Genomic DNA, 17,776 nt, shown 5'->3' on the forward strand with positions numbered 1-17,776 from the left:
TGACAAGTGAGGATCTGTAACTCTGTAGCATTATATAGGGAATATATATATCTATCTATCCATCTATATAGAATCTATGTATTTATGTCACTTTTAGATCCTGTTGTCTTATGTGACTGCTGCCGTCAGAGACTGAAAAAGCAGTGCATTGTTCATGTTTCATTATTAATGACCTATTATTCTGTGGCTCAAGTGAATCATGAACTAGCTTGCATACATATGGCTCTGATGCAAGAAGAATCAATAACAGAAAAGCATACTCTAATCTTTTGCATATTATGCTAATAAAGTATATTCTTTGCATTCAAACAACAGAATTACTTGATTATGAGAACGCTACAAATGCTGAATATATGGAGTCTTGAGTGTGCCACATTTTCAGTGTCCAACGATAATCAATTAATAAATTCAGAAATTTTAAAAATGCAACTTTGCATTCATTCATTCCATTTTACATGATGCATCAATAAAGTAGAACAGAAATCATTAAAGTTGTTAACAGTGTAGGTATAAGCTCTAATTAGTCAGCTGGCCAATCAGAGAGCCTGTTGCCTCTCTATAGGTTTGACTTTGTTAATTTTGCTGTTCCACAATTAAGCAAACATTTACATGGATTATAATTACTTTTATAAATGTATTAATTGATTATCATTTAAACACTGAATAAGTTGATAATTATTCTGATGGCATACTCCAGACTTAATGTAAAGGAGGAGAACATCCATATGGAACTCTGAATGTATTTTTTTCCTCTGTGACATGGTCTAAGACAACAGAAAAACCTGCATCTACAATATGAATCACTGCTGCAGTCAGAGTAGGGCTCAATCCACACAGACACTTTCCCTGCGTGAAAAAAATGCAACCTGATGGAACCAAAAGGAGCCAAAGATTACAACATGGTGTCACCCAGCAGCGTGCTGTATTAGCCCCATATTCAAGTGCACATTTTAGGTGGATTACTTTGTAACATGACCATGAAATTTCTGCACTTTACCTCAAAATCATCATGACCAAAGATCAAATGATTGTCACTGTGATAACTCAAGAGATGTAAAACATGGTCATGGTATATTACAAACCCTTGTGCTGGGTTTTGTGTCTAATAAGCTTTACACACCAATCCATTCCTCTAAATGAACTTCTTAGATTGTACATGAAACAACACACCACCAGCAGCACAGTCCTGTTTTAATGCAGGGTGAATGTCAGTGTGAATCCAGCCCAAGAGAGCGATGCATCTGCTAGCATCTGAAAGTTTTTCGTAGGGTTGCAGTTTGGCTGATATTAAGTGCCAGTTGAGTTGTTTGCCTCATGAGAGTGAGGTTCCTTCCTCACAACAGCTACATCCAAACTGTAAAGTTGAAATATATAATGTAGGTCTGAACAGCGGGAATAACATGACCGAGTGTACCCTATAATACCAGTAAGGTTTCTCTTTCATACAACAGAACCCGCTGCTCACGTACAGTCAAATTATTCAGTTGTTTCTTGTTTAGTATTTCTTAAATTATGGTGATTTTGTTTAAATAAAAAAAGAGCTTTTTATCCACACAGCATCATTCCTGTTCAGCATTACAGCACCAAGAACCCAAAATCAGATCACTAGATATCTGCTCGCTTAATGGAACCTTTAGTCTGCATGCAGGTTTATCAGTTGTATTATGATGGAAAAGTTACATAAAAAGTCATATGAGATGATACAGATTAATATGCGGACATAAAACTAGGTATAATAAAAAGCACACATTTCCCACTATGACACTTATGCAGCTTCAATGGAATGTGCTAGAGGCTTTCTGTATTTGGTACATAATAAGAACAGGCAAGTGCCTGCAATAGAAATATTACCCTTTAAAGGTGCACCATTTTAATTTAACAAAACTAAATCAAAAAATTATGAAACAATTTCTAGATTAATCATTTCCTCAGAGCATTAAAAAATAAAAAATGAATATTTAATTTTAACATGCCAAAAGGTTACTTAAGGCACATAGAGCTTCCAGACAAAATAAAAATCTCCTTGGACAGTGATAAGCATTTTCACTGTACTCCAAAGGGTTCATCAACAAAAATCCCCAAATTATTTGCTGAAACTATTTTAGTTGAAGTTCTACATCATCTGGATTATTGTGGTGACTTTATTCAAACATGCAATTTGGGGTGCAAGCCAAGCTCTAGTATGAATGACCTCAAATCAGATTTTGGTTCTGTAATATCTGAATCTGAAATAAATGCAGCTGTGGAAATCCCCCAAAAGACCAATATTTGTAATGCTGAGCAACACATTACTAGGATGTCTCTGTATATGACAATCTGGATCTATACTCTGTAATTCTATTTGAATACGTCTCCATATACTATATCAATATAATCACTTCTGTGACACAATACACATTACATTTCCCACACAGCCACCAAAAGTGTAATGCAAAATAAGTACAGTAAGACAAAAAACAACCCATTATGATTACAAAAGATAAGAAAAAAAAAAAAAAAAAAAAAAATCTTCAAGTACTTTCAACAAAAGTCCACCTGGCAATAATGTTCAGAAGAAAATAATCAAAATATACAAAAATCTGTTCCTCTTTCTGCCAGCCTCTCCTCTCCTCAGGCCATTCAGTGGCTGACTATGATCTGAAAACAAACCAAAGCAAAACGAAAGATTAAAAAATAGACCTGGCTCAATAAACGGTTCTCACAGTTTCTACAGGTCTCTGTGCATGGCCCAAATTGTGGCAGAGGCTTGACGGGCTTATATGGACTTGCAGGACCCCCATTTCTGAGGAAAAGGGCTGTATTTTTTTTTTTTTTTTTTTTTAAACCATCCAAATATCTTGTCTTGTCAGATGCTTCCGAGTGAGAGGAGAGAAAGCTGATGTTTCACTCAAGGTGATATAAAAGAGAATGCCCAAATACGTTTGACCCAGACACAAGCCTGGATTCTTTCCAACCCTTCAATCACATGGGTTCTGTGGGGCATTATGGGTACACACAGCTACAGCTTGAAAAGATTGTTCAGAGGGAAGCTTCCTTTTCAGAAGCATGTAACCGGACCCCTTCTCCTCTTCATTGCATCTCCTGTACTGACTCAATAGAAGGCCTGTGGCATTGGTCTACGGGTTTGATTTGAGGCTAGTTTGACGATCCATGTTCCTGACCCTCGCTTGGTTTTCCCAGAGATGTGTCCTGTCCCGGTTTGTCCTGCTCTGTCTTGTCTTTGAGATCTTAGGGCTCCTGTTTGATGTAGTAGCTGCCCGAGCCATTGCTTTCCTGGTCAGAGGTTCCCTGTGTGAAGGCAAACTCATCCACCTCTGCAGTCTCCTCCTTCATTCTCAGGAGAGACTCTACAGACAGGGACAGACACGGATAAGAGAGAGACAGCCACAGATGAGACACTTCATGCACTTTGGGTACAATACAGTCTTTGTTCCAGGAGTTAATGCTAAGTCCACATGCATGGCAGGCATCAGCAGACAAAACATATTACACCAAATAAACATGCATTTGACTGTTTCCAAGTGGAGATAAAACACTAGTAATGCTCTAACTCCTGCAATTTCAATACAGCCCAGAGTACCACTCTAGACCTGTACTACCATGAGGACAGACATGGCGATGAACAAAGGTGGACTGAACAGTAGAACATGCAGCATCTGTAGCATCCAGCTCCACAGCGAGGCCCTATGAGGGGGACTCAGAGGTCTGTCTCCCGTTGAAAACACTACCGAGCCTCAGAAGGCTCCGTGTTGTGCTGGTTTTAACTTTAGTGTGATGTTACCTGATTTGTGGGTTTGGCGGAGGTGGGTTCGAGGCCAGGGCCGAGCGCGCCCCTGGGCAGGGTAAGGAGGCGGAATCTGCTCTTCATCCCCCAAGAAGCTGCTCCTCCTCCTGCCTGCCTGACACAAGGGCCGTCGACCAACTGGAATCTTCCTCTCTAAACACCAAGCCAGACTCGGGTAAGCTACCAGGGGCTTATTACGCACAGGGGATTCATTCAACTGAAACGTGTTCTTGATGTTCAAATTATGTAATAGAAAGGAAAGTTTAAATATGTTAGAGCTTAGGGTGAAATTTTTAATTTAACCTCACACTGTTGCCACATGATATGCCCATCTGAATAAGCCCCTGGTAAGCTATACGCAGACTGCCAGACCTAAGTAAGTAGATAGCTTGTTAGCTACCAAAAGTAAGGCTAAAGCAACGACAGCAAATATATGGAAGATTGTGGCTGCCAATATTGAAATTTAACCACTTGGTAAAATAAAATTTAATGTACTACAAAGTTACAAGTGTTAGCAGTGTTTAGCACTACACAGCAAGAAGGTTCCAGAGTGTCCGTCTGTGTGGAGTTTGCATGTGTCCTGTACGTCTGTGTAGGTTTTCTCCAGGTACTCCAGCTTCCTCCCACAGGCCAAACACGTTAAGTGGTGACCCTAAATTGCCAGTGAGTGTTTGTCTCTATGAGTCAGCTGTGATGGACTGCTAATCTGTCCAGGCTGTACCCTGATTCTCACCAAGTGTCCCTCTAGGACAGTTGACAGCAGGTGGATCAAACTCTGGTCCTCGAGGGCCACTGTCCTGCTTGTTTTCCATCTATCCCTGCCCTACCCACTGTTGAATACCTGGATCAGGTGTCTTCATCCAATCAGAAGCTGCAATGGAAGGAATAGCTGGAGGGCAGTGACCCTCAAGAACAGGAGTTCGACGACACTGGTCCACATGACCATAACTGGTATAGCTAATTAATAACTTTTAAAATCCAATTCAGTTCATAAAAACTGCAAAAGTAACAAAAACAAAAAACTCCAAACAAAAAAACAAAACTCTATTAATAAATAATTTTCAGTGTGCACTGAAGCAATATACCTACCATGATAAAAATAAAACTGAATGATCAATGGCCTTTACATTTTCAAAATGTGTGAATTTAACTTGAACTATTTCCCAATTGGCTCAGCTCTTCTGAAAATAAAACTAAAATGCCCCTTTTCGTGGTTACTCTGAATTGTCATCTTCATAATCACTGAGTAATGGAGGAATCCTTACATAGCAAAAATATAATTTTCCTTAAAATTAAAAACAAGTAAATCGTGGAGAAAAGGATTTGCATAACGTCAGTTCTCCCAACCTTTATTATAAACTCAACTATCTAATATGGAATTGGCTAAAATTAGCACATACTTACAATTGATGACATATTATGATAATTTAATTTTTTAACCATAAATGGGGTTTCTTATTATTTTAATTTAGATTTTGAGATAATCATGTGCACTTACATGCAAAATAAATAAATAAATAAATAAAACCTGAGCAAATTATTTCAGTTTGATATTGGCAGCCATAGACCTCCATAGAAACTGCTTCAAATGTATTTGGCGTGAAGTGTGCTAATTTTGCATCTGCTTTAAACGTAAATAAGGGAGCAACAACAGGCCTTCTACTTCTACTTAAATACCTAAAGTATCTGAAATACCACAACAAATCCCAAACACTGCTTTGTCCATGTGTGCTAATAACTATCCCACTTTAGGACAACATGTTCATCTTTTCAAAGCATTTGGCTTCGGGACACAGGACATCCAATGAAAATATTCCAGACACACCAAATAGTAAGACAGCCACACCTTTTCCACCACAAGTGTAGCCAGTGACAGTATGAGGAAAAGGAGAAGGCCAAAAAGAGAATGGAGAGAAACGGTTCAATGAGGCAAGAGGGATTACTCACTTTTCTTTTGGCCTTTGTACTGCTGAGCCTTCTTCTTCTGCTTAGGTACAGATTGAGGCATGTCTCTGTTACCTGAAAGAGAGACAGGAAACTATGAATGGTTGTGGACAGTTAGGTATGGTCAGGTACCAGTACAAACCAAGAGCACAAAACTATATCATAAATATAGTGTACTAAATATAACACCATCTACAGCTAAGGAGGATGATCCAATATACAGAATTGATATTGGAGCTTTATTAGGAAGATTAGACATCAATGACATGATCAATCCATAGTAAATACAGTTTATTTATGTCATAAACTTAAAAATATGATGTAAAAAACATAAAGGATGAAGTAATAAAATATAACTGCAGTATAAGTGATAAAGCAAAGAGTATAATGGTATACAGTGTACAATGCTGTGAGTTTTCAAACTACATGCAAGTGTTATTCCACCATATTAATATTCAATGTTACATATTCTTTAGATATGGAGTCTGTACCAGTGCTTCACTTGGTGTTAAAGTGATAGCTTTTAGTATGAGAGAATAATAAAGGATGAGGTATTCTTCCTGGAAATGTTCTGAATGCTCCATCTAACATGGCACTAATACAACGGCTAGAGCTGCTGCTTTCATAATATTTGCCATTGGCAGATGGACCACAGGCTTAAGGTAATGAATCACGGTATGTATATCTAATGTTATTCCTGTGGTTTAACTAATGCTATCACCTGGGGAAGGTTTCCTCCCACTTCTAATTTATCATGCAGTTTGGTTAAACAAGCTGTAAACTTGAAGTTATCCAGAATGACACAGTGATTACACTGTTTTACAGGAGGTTACAGTTAGTTTTGATGACTGCTAATCCAAGAACATCCACTTATTCAAACACAAGACTAACATGTAAAATGGTCTTCATTTTACATAATGAGATACTTTCTGTAATGTACCTTTGATGAAAATAAGCTGTGCTATTCTGACTCATTTCAGAGGTAATGCATTCAAAAATAGATGCTTGTGTGGCACTAGAACAGGGGTGGGGACCGAGGGCCACTGCCTTAGTGGTTACTGAGCTGAAAGGGATCATGTTCTTACTTTGTGAAGCAGGCGGTTGAAGCTGGTAGCCTGTTAGCTGACACCAGCCCACGGGATAGAGGTCAGGTGACTCGCAGTCCACCCACTGGTCATACTCATCCTCCCAACCATCGAAGTGGATCCTCAGTAGCCGATGCACAATCCTCGTCACCGTGGCAACACACACCAGCCGAGGCTCCATCAGGTCAACAGCCTCTAACTTCATGCCTTGTCGAAAACCATGATTGGGAACCTCCTAGAAAATGTGAGGCAGAATGGGTAGTGGGGATTAAGAAATAATTTCACTCATATACGCACAACATGTGAACAATAAATGATCCCTTAAACAATAAGCTACAAAGGATTGTATTATATATATATAATAAAGCACATGCTTTACAACCCAAACAACCAGAAAAATAACAATGAAAGACATTAAAAGTCATAGAATAATAAGATCATAAACACAAACACAGTAGAGAAACTATAATAAAGCCTACCTTGTTAAACAGCTTGACAGGAGCAGCTCTTGAACCGGTTTCTCTGAGGTAGTCAAACCATTTAAATGGCAGTTTAATGTACCCTGTGGAACAGAGTCAGAATTGAGACCAGAACATTAATAGCCTATGAAAAAAGCAGCGCATGCACGCTTAAGCCATACTCAGGGTTTATATTATCATGCAACATTTCAATCCCGCATGGATCTTTGTCAGGTCATAGACGTCTAAAAAGTAAGTATGCAGGCACTGTTTTTACATTGATGTTTTAGGAAAAGCTTCACACCCAGGTGATGTGACTATAATTATTTCTTAATCTAACTACTTCCAACCAATAACTTGTCCTGGAAATAAATTATATTTAAGTGCAAGGGCTCTGTGGTCCTTTCAGTGGGAGCAATGTTGACTTACATTATCCACACAGTTGTCCCTGGTCTCCAGACAAAACACCCCAGTGCCCTTATAGTAATTAATACAGATTTTAACCATGTCAGCATTTTGGGAACTCTGACCAACTTCAAACAGTATTTGGACTGTGCAACACGAGAAAATAAGATTCTTGATCTCCTTTATGCCAATGTGAAGGAGGCATACAGCTCTTCAGCCCTCCCTCCACTTGGTGGATCAGACCACAACTTAATATATTTAGTACCAACATACAAGCCTGTAGTAAGACAACAGTCTGCTACCAAGAGATATGTGAAGGTTTGGTCAAAGGATGCTGAGGAGGCCCTGCAGGAGTGCTTCAGGGTTACAAACTGGGACCTTTTCATGGATGCTCATGGTGAGGACATCTCTCTGTATCACAGATTACATCCACTTCTGTGAGGACAATGTTGTTCCATCCAAAAAAGTTTGTTGTTTCCCCAATAATAAGCCATGGATAAATAAGGACATTAAATGCCTCCTCAACAAGAAGAAGAGGGTGTTCATGTCAAGAGACGAGGAGGAACTCTGAGCTGTGCAGACGGAACTCAAGTGGAAGCTGAGGGAGGCAAAGCAGCTCTATAGAGACAGAGTAGAGCACAAGTTGAGACAGAATAATATCAAAGAGGTGTGGAATGGGATGAAAATAATGGCTATAAGAAGTCACACACTGCTATGGAAGGAGACTCAAAGTTTGCTAATGAACTTAACCTGTTCTTTAATAGATTTGACACCACCTCTGCTTCTTACTCTGACCCAGTGTGCTCACACACCATCCCACCTCCCTCTACCACCTTAGCTGATGCCTTGGGGTCTCTTCACATCCCTCCACCCAACATCTCTGCCAATGCTGCCTCCCCATTGCCCACTGATGCCATCTCCTCTATCAGCAGCCATATAACATTGAAGTATATGTCACCTCCAGATGAGATCAACCCTAGAGTACTGAAGGTGTGTGCTGGACAGCTTGCAGAGGTTTTTCAGCAACTCTTCAACCTCTCTCTGAGGCTCAAAAAGGTGCCTAAGTTATGGAAAACTTCCTGTATTGTCCCATTACCAAAAAGAGGCCAGCCAATTCCCTTAGTGACTTCAGACCAGTAGCGCTAACAACACATGTCATAAAAGTGTTTGAGAGACTGGTCCTGCAACACCTGAGGTCTCAAGTGTCTGAATTTCTGGACCCCCTGCAGTTTGCATATCAGGAACACATCGGAGTGGAAGATGCCATCATCTTCTTAATGCACAGAGCATACTCCCATCTGGAGAGGCAGGGCAACACTGTGAGAGTCATGTTCTTTGACTTTTCAAGTGCTTTCAACACTATTCAGCCCCACCTGCTAAGTGCAAAGATGCAAGATATGGAAGTTCCCGCAGATATGGTGGAGTGGATCACAGACTACCTCACTGGGCAGCCAGAGTTCGTTCGCTTAGATGGCTGCATATCTGATGTGGTGATGAGCAGCACTGGTGCACCTCAAGGAACTGTACTAGCACCATTCCTGTTTACACTCTACACCTCAGACTACAACTCAGGAACCTGTCACCTCCAAAAGTTCTCTGATGACTCTTCAATCATTGGATGCATCAATAATGATAACAATGAGCTTGATAAAAAGCTTTGTTAATTGGTGTAACAACAACTGTCTAAAGCTCAATATAAAAAAAAAACAAAAACAGAACTGGTGGTGGACTTTAGGAGGAGAGGAAGTAGAGATTGTGGACTCCTACAAATATCTTGGAATCCACATTAACAACAAACTGGACTGGTCAAACAATACAGATGCACTCTTCAAGAAAGGACAGAGTAGACTGTTCTTCCTCAGGATATTCTGTTCTTTTGGTGTGTGCAACAAGCTACTGAAAATGTTCTATCAGTCTGTAGTAGTGAGGGCACTGTTCTTTGCAGTTGTGAGCTGGGGAGGTGGCATCAAGGCTGGTGAGACCAACAGACTAAACAAGTTGATCAGGAAGGCAAAATCTGTTGTTGGACTGGAACTGGACAGTCTGGAGACTGTGGCAGAGAGGAGGATGGTGGACAAATTCAACTCTATACTGGACAGTCCTGCCCACCCACTTTGTGAGGAACTGTGGCGAATGGGAAGTTCATTCAGCCACAGACTAATTCCTCCTAAAGCCAAGACTGAGAGATTCAGGAAGTCTTTTGTGTCCACGGCCATAAGACTCCATAAGACTTCATAAGACCCCCCCCCCTTAATGAAGTACTCTTCTTCTACATTCGTGAAGGGTTCAAAGACATGTGGTACCTCTAGGGGGTGTGAGTTCAATGCTGTTGATTTCACAGAAGCCAACAGGAAAGATGGAGGGGGAAGTGCCATGGTAGCAGAACCAGTCTGATCCGTCCACTGCCTCTGAGCCATCAATTCCAATCATGAGGTACCCGTCTGCCAACACCTAAACAAGCAGAAAAAATGCAGAGGTTCATATGTAACTATTGAGTGAAAGGCAATTTAAAAAAAAAAAAAACAATCCATCTGATGTTAATGTAAATACACATACCTTTCTTACAGTGGCTACACATATAGTTGAGAGGTTGAGGGGGTCAATGGCTTCTAATTTCATCCCATCTCTGAACCAATCCCTACTCGGGTCCACATCTTTCACCTGACAAACAAACACAGGGAGAAAAAAGCAAAACTGATGATTATCATAATAATGTGGTTTGAGTGCAAATGCACATACAGTAATGACATCAGCTGGACATATGGATAAAACCTGTGACTTCAGACAGGTTTTTTGTTTTGGAACTGTGGAAATAAGTCATACAGATGCATCAATCACCACACTTATGGCATCTTCCACATGGAAGCAAATAGTCATAACAATCTGAATGTTAAAAGCAACTGGACAGCTAATTATAAAACTTGATCACAACTGAATGCAATTTCAGGGAGGAAACCAGAGTACCCAGAGAAAACCCACACAAGCACAAGGAGACCATGCAAACTCCAAACAGAAAAGTCCCTCTTGGGTTTCAAACCAAGAACCTTCTTGCTGTGAGGCAGCAGTGCTAACCAACATGCTGCCCCACATTTAGAACAGATTTAAAAAAAAAAAAAAAAAAAAAAAAAGATTAATTGGCAATTAATGGCAAGTTAACTCTAGAACTTATACAAAAACATTTGAATAAATTGACAGCACTAACACATGGATAAGTGGATACAGACAGACAAATAGAAAGACACAGATAGGAATGAAATACAATAAGTAGTATATGTTTTTTTTCTCTGCAGGACCCTTCAAAAAAGACCATTTAGAAAATAAAAACAGAAACACTAGATCTTGAATTACCTTCTGGAACAGCTGTGGAGGCGCATCAACTTGACCATCAATTTTCTTTGTAACATCTGAAAAATATATTGACAGGGCAAAATTACTTGTCATGCTTGAGCTAAAGCTTCTTGGCAATAAACACATTAATAAAGAGCTCCATAAGCATTAAACGATTTCTAAGCAAGGACAATAGTACCGTCAGAATGTGAAAGTGAGCTGGGCTTCAGGATACATTTTTACTTTAACAGATACAAATCTGTTTTCACCACAAACAATAACAGTCTCTGACAAATGTTTGAAGAGTATTTGTTAGGAGCTACAGTGACCAGTTGTTTTGAGAAATTACAGAGCCTTTTAAAGAATCTATTTCTCGCCCATTTAAAAAAAATAAATAAATAAAATTAATATCTCTATATGGTTTAGTTGGATACAAATGAAGCTGACTGTCACAACCAACAGGTAACGTACTTGGTTTTGTGAACTTTACATGGGACAATACCAAAAAACACAGACTCTCAGAAATAGCAAACACTAATAGGTGTTATGAACAATACAGAATTTACATATATGGTCCAATAATTTCACTGCTGACTGAAGCTACAGAATGATTGCAGAGGTATACAGGATCACTCAGTGTTGTATGTACCCAAAGAACAAAAAATGTATAACTGTACAAATACTTATGGTCCAACTATAACATACAAAAGCTTAAATCTTTCTTATGAATCTTTCTTCCAGACCCACCGGATCGTTTGAATCGGTGTCCAATGCTTCGTGACCAGCCTATATTATGGATGAGAGGGCTGAACATGTGGCACCAGAAGTCATCCGAACTGTCCTGGCTCTCCTCATAGACCAGCCTGAGGCGACCTCCAATTACCTGCTCCACCAGTGCCACCCGTGTCCGGCACAAGTAATTCTTATCCACCACCTCTACCCGCATCAGCTTCTTAAAGGGGAACTGCATGTTCTCATGTACCTACAGAGAAACATGATACTGTTAACAAAAGCAAAATTAGAGGACTAAAAAGTTCCAGTAATTGTCATTCATAGTCACAGGGCCTCTGAGAAGAGTTTCACACCCAACAAGAGTCAACTTATAGAGGACAAAAATAAACTTATGAAAATATCACCAAATTTAGAAATCTTAAAACTAACATGACAAAATATTTGCTACTGCTAGTTTGGTTTAAAGATATAAGCATTGGCCGCCAAAAAACTGTTGGATTCTAGTTGTTAGGCATTAGTGTGTCTCACCTTGGCAGTAAAGTCAGGTGGCAGTGTTTTAGCTCCAGTGAGACGCTTCACAAGAAAGGCTTTCCAGTTAGAGTACTTATGCTGTATGCCTGTAAATTAAAATTACACAAATAAAAGCAACAATTACCACAAGGCATTTACCAAGAGCCACTGAAAATCAAGCCTGTGAAAAGTGTTGGTAAGAGGCTCACTTTTTGGAGGTACAAGGGGTTTCCCATTAGAAGCACACCATCCCACTGGGTGCACCTCAGGGATACATAGATTACACCAGAAGTCCTTATTGGTGTCATTGTCAAAGCCCTCATACCGTAGGAGAGCTTTGAACCCTGTGGAACACAAGTCATATTAGAGCTGACAGTTCATTCTTAAAGGGGAAAACAATTACAGTATTTGTCCCAGACTTTCAGCAAAGCATTACTGGATGAAGTCCTGGAACTGTAGATCTCAATAAACACAATGTCATCTACTGATGAAGACCATAAACTGTAGTTGAAAGGTTTAAGAAATGGACTCTGAAATTGTTGTTTTGGCATGTCACCATAATGATATGACTCAATTATTTCCACCACAGTGAATAATAAAGTATTCTATTCTATTATGCAATTTGATCCAAAGCTACAGTCCCTTGATAACTAAATGCCATCTTTTTTGTTCTGTCTTGCTGAGCTTTAGTGGTATGTAGTCTTCTTGTACCTGCTAGCTTAATGATTTCTGCTATCCAGTACACTTTAGTGGAGAGGTTGGTATCAGAATTCAGCACTTCAACCCTAACACCTTCTTCAATGTCTCCCCAGCATCTCCCCATAGGGGCCTGGAACACAAAGCACAAAACAAAAGGGTTATTCAGCCAGAAATAGGCAAATTTGTGATTTCTGTATACTCAACTCTAGTTTTTACTTACATGTTTAAAACAGTTGACTGGAGCTCCTACTGTGTTATTGCTACAGATATACCGACCCCAGTCAAAGCTTTCTGCAGGAACCACTGACAGAAACAGGAAAAATTGTAAAGTTGGAACATACCTAAGCAAGATAGCATTGTTACCCTGTTAACAGCATGAATCTTTTTGGATAACATACCAGCTTTTGATTTGGCCTGGTTCTGTTGACTTGCTTGGTACTGGGCGTAAGCTGCCAACTTTGCCATAAGAGGCTGTTTCTGTAAGACTTTTGCTTTTTTTGTAGGTGGTTTTCCCTTTCAAAATTAAATCAGAAAATATTTTTGGTATTAAAAATGAATCTTAAATAACTCTGTTACAAATGGCTTATAATACACTTACCTGGAGCCTTGCCAAAATGCTGGCTTTTTTGGAATTTGAAGAATAACTCCTAGAGCATGACACACTGCAGAATCGTTTGGTTTTGGAGTAAAAAGCATCTCGTACTCCAACCATCCCACACATCTCGCAGGTGGCTGTGAAGAAGAAAAGACACACACACAAAAAAAGACTGCTACATGCTGACAAATTGTTTTTACTTACTCTCAGGATTACAATCTAGAAATTCACACAAAACAAGCTCAAAACATCTTTCCATGTACTGACCCATTCCAGCCTTTCCATCAGGATAGGTGTAGACTTGACCATTGTTCTTGATGATGGGCAGGCTGGCAGGGATGGAGGGCACCACCTCATCCTCACTGTCCTCTGAACTGGAGCTGCTGGTGGACTCCTCACTGCAGCTGTCATAGCCATCAAACATCCCGAACGAATCTCTCCGCTTACGCTCTGAACGTGGGGTGCGTTCAGCCTGCACAGTTGAAGCCATGGGAAGGAAAAAAAAAAAAAAAAATCACAGGGTATGAGCTAATGAAATACTAAGCTAGTGGTGTGACTAACAATTATTTTAACTTAATAATTAACATGACTTTCACAAGTAACGAATAATTGTGTAACTCTTCAACATCCCAACTAAGAAAACCAATATTTTTTATCTCCACAGGGCAACAACAATCAATAAAAATAAAAATAATCACTGTTTTTATTTTTTTAGACCCCACAGTTTGTTGGTATGGGTCCTGTGTTCAACAAATTTTCTCAACAAGTATGTGCTCTACCAAATGGTTGATCTTTAATTTAGGAAATGGCAGAAAATACTGAAAACATCCATCAGTTTCCCAAAATGTTACTTTATATATTTAGATTGTATTGTCATATGACAGTTCAAAGCCCAGACATTCAGTTTATTATCATAGAAAACCAAAAATAAAAAAGCACATATTTGCATGTAAGATGCAATTATTGCACATTTTCCAAAAAAGTGACGTAAGCAATTAACTGATTTTAATTATTAAAATAAAATGAATTTTCAGTTGATCAATTCATTAATTGTGTTTGGCTGCTATGTGGGGTCGTTGTGTGTATCTATCAAAAGATGCTCTGAAGCTCCAAATCTACATGTGAACAAATCAAGCTGTACAGTGTCACTAATGTTTATTGTTGTCACAGCTTCCTACTTCCTCCTTTGAGCTTCACAGGTGACATCCCAACTAGCTGCGCTCAAATTCAATATTAAGCCAGTAGGAAAACAGAAAAAAACAACGAAGGGTCCCCACAGCCAGTCTAAACACAGCTTTAAGATGTGCAACACAGAAAAGCTAACTAATATATAAGGTAGAGCGAGGGGCGACTTTATTAGAAATACCAATAATGCTAATGCTAAGTAGCATTAGCACAACCAACTAGCGGAAACCAGTTTTACCAGTTTTTATTCACAAAAACACACAACACTCCGTGTCATCAAAACTTACCCTTTGACATGCGTTGTCACAATAATCATGAGAGCATTTTATTTTTACCTCTGGGGTTTTACACAGCTCGAGCATATTTAATGCTGGTATAACGACTAGCTAGCTACGATAAACGGATAACAACAAAGGAGCGCTAGCCTGACCCAATCCTCTGTGATCGGAGGCTCGCGGCCCTAAAATGTCTCTTATTCACTCACCAAGTCCCTTGTGTCTTCCATCAGCCCTTCATATAGATACCGCTCTCGTTAACTGCGTTCCCCGCTGCAAATAAAACCCATGCGCTAGGAATAGATTTGGCTTTGAAATACCAAAGTGTAAATGAATACTACCAAGCAGGGCATCAACAAATTACTCTGCTGCTTCTGCGCATGTACAAGCGTAAGATGCGCCGTAACCTATTTTTATGTGATTGGTCCACGCCGAATAGAGGTCATCGACCCCCACAAACAAAATACAACACAACACAACATTAACGCAACATAACACAAGATGAACAAAACAAAACACAAACGATAGAAACAAAACAAACCGAAACACAACAGGGGCCTGTTTCAGAAAGCGGGTATAATGAAAACCCAGAGTTTGTTAACCCTGAGATGAGGGATACTCTGGGTTTTCACACAGAACAAAACATCTGCTTTAGCTGTGATGGAATTATCTTTTATAATGAATACTAAAGGCCACTATTTACCTGTACAGGAATGTTGTGGAAGGACTTCTTATTGACATAATCACGGGGAGCCACGACAGGGATATGAGTCTCATCTATGCAGCTGATCACGCCTGGAAACCCTAAAATATACAAATTGACTTGTGCATAAAGTGTCAAGGCTTCAGGCTGAATGTGTCAATTGTCGCTTGTAGTGATAACTGCAATTTTGTAGAAAGCACAAAGCCGTACAGCAGATGTTTGAGCACAAGGGTCACATTTCTGACTGTGCAACACACAGTTGCTTTTGAAATGTGTTCTGCATCACCAATGTTATAAAGGAAATGTCCACTTGCAAAAACATGAAGAGCTACTGAAACAATTTGCTCTGACTTTGAAGCGTGTCCACAAGAAGTCATATGGGATATGTAAGGGCTGAGGATATTATGGAGATAATGAAGCGAACTTGCAGAAAACTGTATCGCTCACAAAGATATTCTCCAGGAAAAGAAAAGATGTCTAGACAGGGTTTTATTAGCCTCTCGAATTCTGCGAAATAAAAGGATCACATCATGTCTCCTCCTTCTTCTTCAGTCTGAATGCCAATTGGCTCAGAAACAACTCAGGGTTTATAAAACCTGCCAGTGATCAGGTTTGGTTCACAGAGTAAGTTATCGCGAAAACTGACTGAGAGTCAATCTGAACCTGCTTTGTGAAACCGAAACACAGAGTATTCCTCATCACAGGGTTAACAAAGTCTGGGTTTTCACTAAACCCGCTTTTTGAAACAGGCCCCAGATTTTCTGAAACCAGAAACTCAGTTTCCCATGTCAGGGTCAGTCAACCCAGAGTTCAGGGTTAACTTCGGAGTTTGTTCAACCCATTTTCTGAAACTGGCCCCAGGAACAAAACACAAGATGACACAACACTAACGCAACAGAAACAAAACACAACACAAATCTAACACAACATAAAAGAAACAAACAGGCCCAAGGAACAAAACACAACACAAACACAGCATAAGATAAACAAAACACAACACAACACTAACACAACAAAACTCAACAGAACACCAAACATCCAACAGAACATTTGGAAATGGGTGAATGGCCCATTAAGAACTAAATAGAACCGAATAAAACAGCTTCATTTTACTTTCTCTATTAAGCCAACACTGATAGAAAGGGGGAACTATCGCTGTTTTACACTAACATTTGTTTTATTTCCATGCTTTCACTTTAAGTAATACTTAGTTGATATTTATGCTAACTGTAGTGTGCTCATAAATTAACATAGTATGGCACAATATTTCTCAGATTGTGTAGGGGTATGTAAAATTAGAAGTCAAACTGTAGGGAAGATTTTGCTCTCTACTTTGACATTCATTAAGCACGCTCAGATACAGTGGGTACAGAAAGTATTCAGACCCCTTTAAATTTTTCATTCTTTGTGTCATTGCAGCCATTTGCCAAAATCAAAAAAGTTCATCTTATTTCTCATTAATGTACACTCAGCACCCCATCTTGACAGAAACAAACAGAAATGTAGAAATTTTTGCAAATTTATTAAAAAAGAAAAACTGAAATATCACATGGTCATAAGTATTCAGACCCTTTGCAGTGACACTCATATTTAACTCACATGCTGTCCATTTCTTCTGATCCTCCTTGAGATGGTTCTGCTCCTTCATTGGAGTCCAGCTGTGTTTAATTAAACTGATTGGACTTGATTAGGAAAGGCACACACCTGTCTATATAAGACCTTACAGCTCACAGTGCATGTCAGAGCAAATGAGAATCATGAGGTCAAAGGAACTGCCCAAGGAGCTCAGAGACAGAATTGTAGCAAGGCACAGATCTGGCCAAGGTTACAAAATAATTTCTGCAGCACTCAAGGTTCCTAAGAGCACAGTGGCCTCCATAATCCTCAAATGGAAAAAGTTTGGGACGACCAGAACTCTTCCTAGACCTGGCCGTCCAGCCAAACTGAGCAATCGTGGGAGAAGAGCCTTGGTGAGAGAGGTAAAGAAGAACCCAAAGATCACTGTGGCTGAGCTCCAGAGATGCTGTAGGGAGATGGGAGAAAGTTCCACAAAGTCAACTATCACTGCAGCCCT

General features: G+C 39.5%; 1 protein-coding gene across 4 annotated transcripts; it reads right to left on the reverse strand.

Moving 5' to 3' along the window:
• Positions 1-726: 726 nt before the first annotated feature.
• On the reverse strand, positions 727-15,379 carry mbtd1 (mbt domain containing 1). Of its 4 annotated transcripts, none has more exons than XR_003296156.2 (18): positions 15,209-15,379; positions 13,807-14,011; positions 13,543-13,676; positions 13,343-13,457; positions 13,165-13,247; positions 12,957-13,074; positions 12,455-12,589; positions 12,264-12,352; positions 11,751-11,985; positions 11,025-11,080; positions 10,233-10,337; positions 9,980-10,127; positions 7,293-7,375; positions 6,814-7,048; positions 5,732-5,803; positions 3,782-3,937; positions 3,162-3,347; positions 727-2,637 (listed from the first exon to the last, which is right to left on the reverse strand). XR_003296156.2 is itself a non-coding variant. In XM_026315177.1 (17 exons), the coding sequence occupies exons 1-17, from the start codon at positions 15,227-15,229 to the stop codon at positions 3,229-3,231; spliced, it is 2,109 nt and encodes a 702-aa protein (XP_026170962.1). In that variant the 5' UTR covers positions 15,230-15,379; the 3' UTR covers positions 727-3,228. The 4 variants fall into 4 exon arrangements, 2 of the variants coding, with proteins under 2 accessions (XP_026170962.1, XP_026170963.1); XR_003296155.1 differs by having other exon boundaries at positions 2,826-3,347; XM_026315177.1 differs by having other exon boundaries at positions 727-3,347.
• Between the last annotated feature and the right edge of the window lie 2,397 nt (positions 15,380-17,776).

This window comes from Mastacembelus armatus, chromosome 19 (genome assembly GCF_900324485.2).
Source record: "Mastacembelus armatus chromosome 19, fMasArm1.2, whole genome shotgun sequence".
NCBI classification, from domain to species: Eukaryota; Metazoa; Chordata; class Actinopteri; order Synbranchiformes; family Mastacembelidae; genus Mastacembelus; species Mastacembelus armatus.

Excerpts from the sequence above, each read along its gene's own strand:
- mbtd1 (XM_026315177.1), bottom strand. The coding sequence starts at position 15,229 with ATGGAAGACACAAGGGACTTG. Across the intron at positions 14,012-15,208 it reads TGGAAGACACAAGGGACTTG|GCTGAACGCACCCCACGTTC; the intron begins GTGAGTGAATAA and ends TCAACTGTGCAG. Across the intron at positions 13,458-13,542 it reads GCATTTTGGCAAGGCTCCAG|GGAAAACCACCTACAAAAAA; the intron begins GTAAGTGTATTA and ends TAATTTTGAAAG.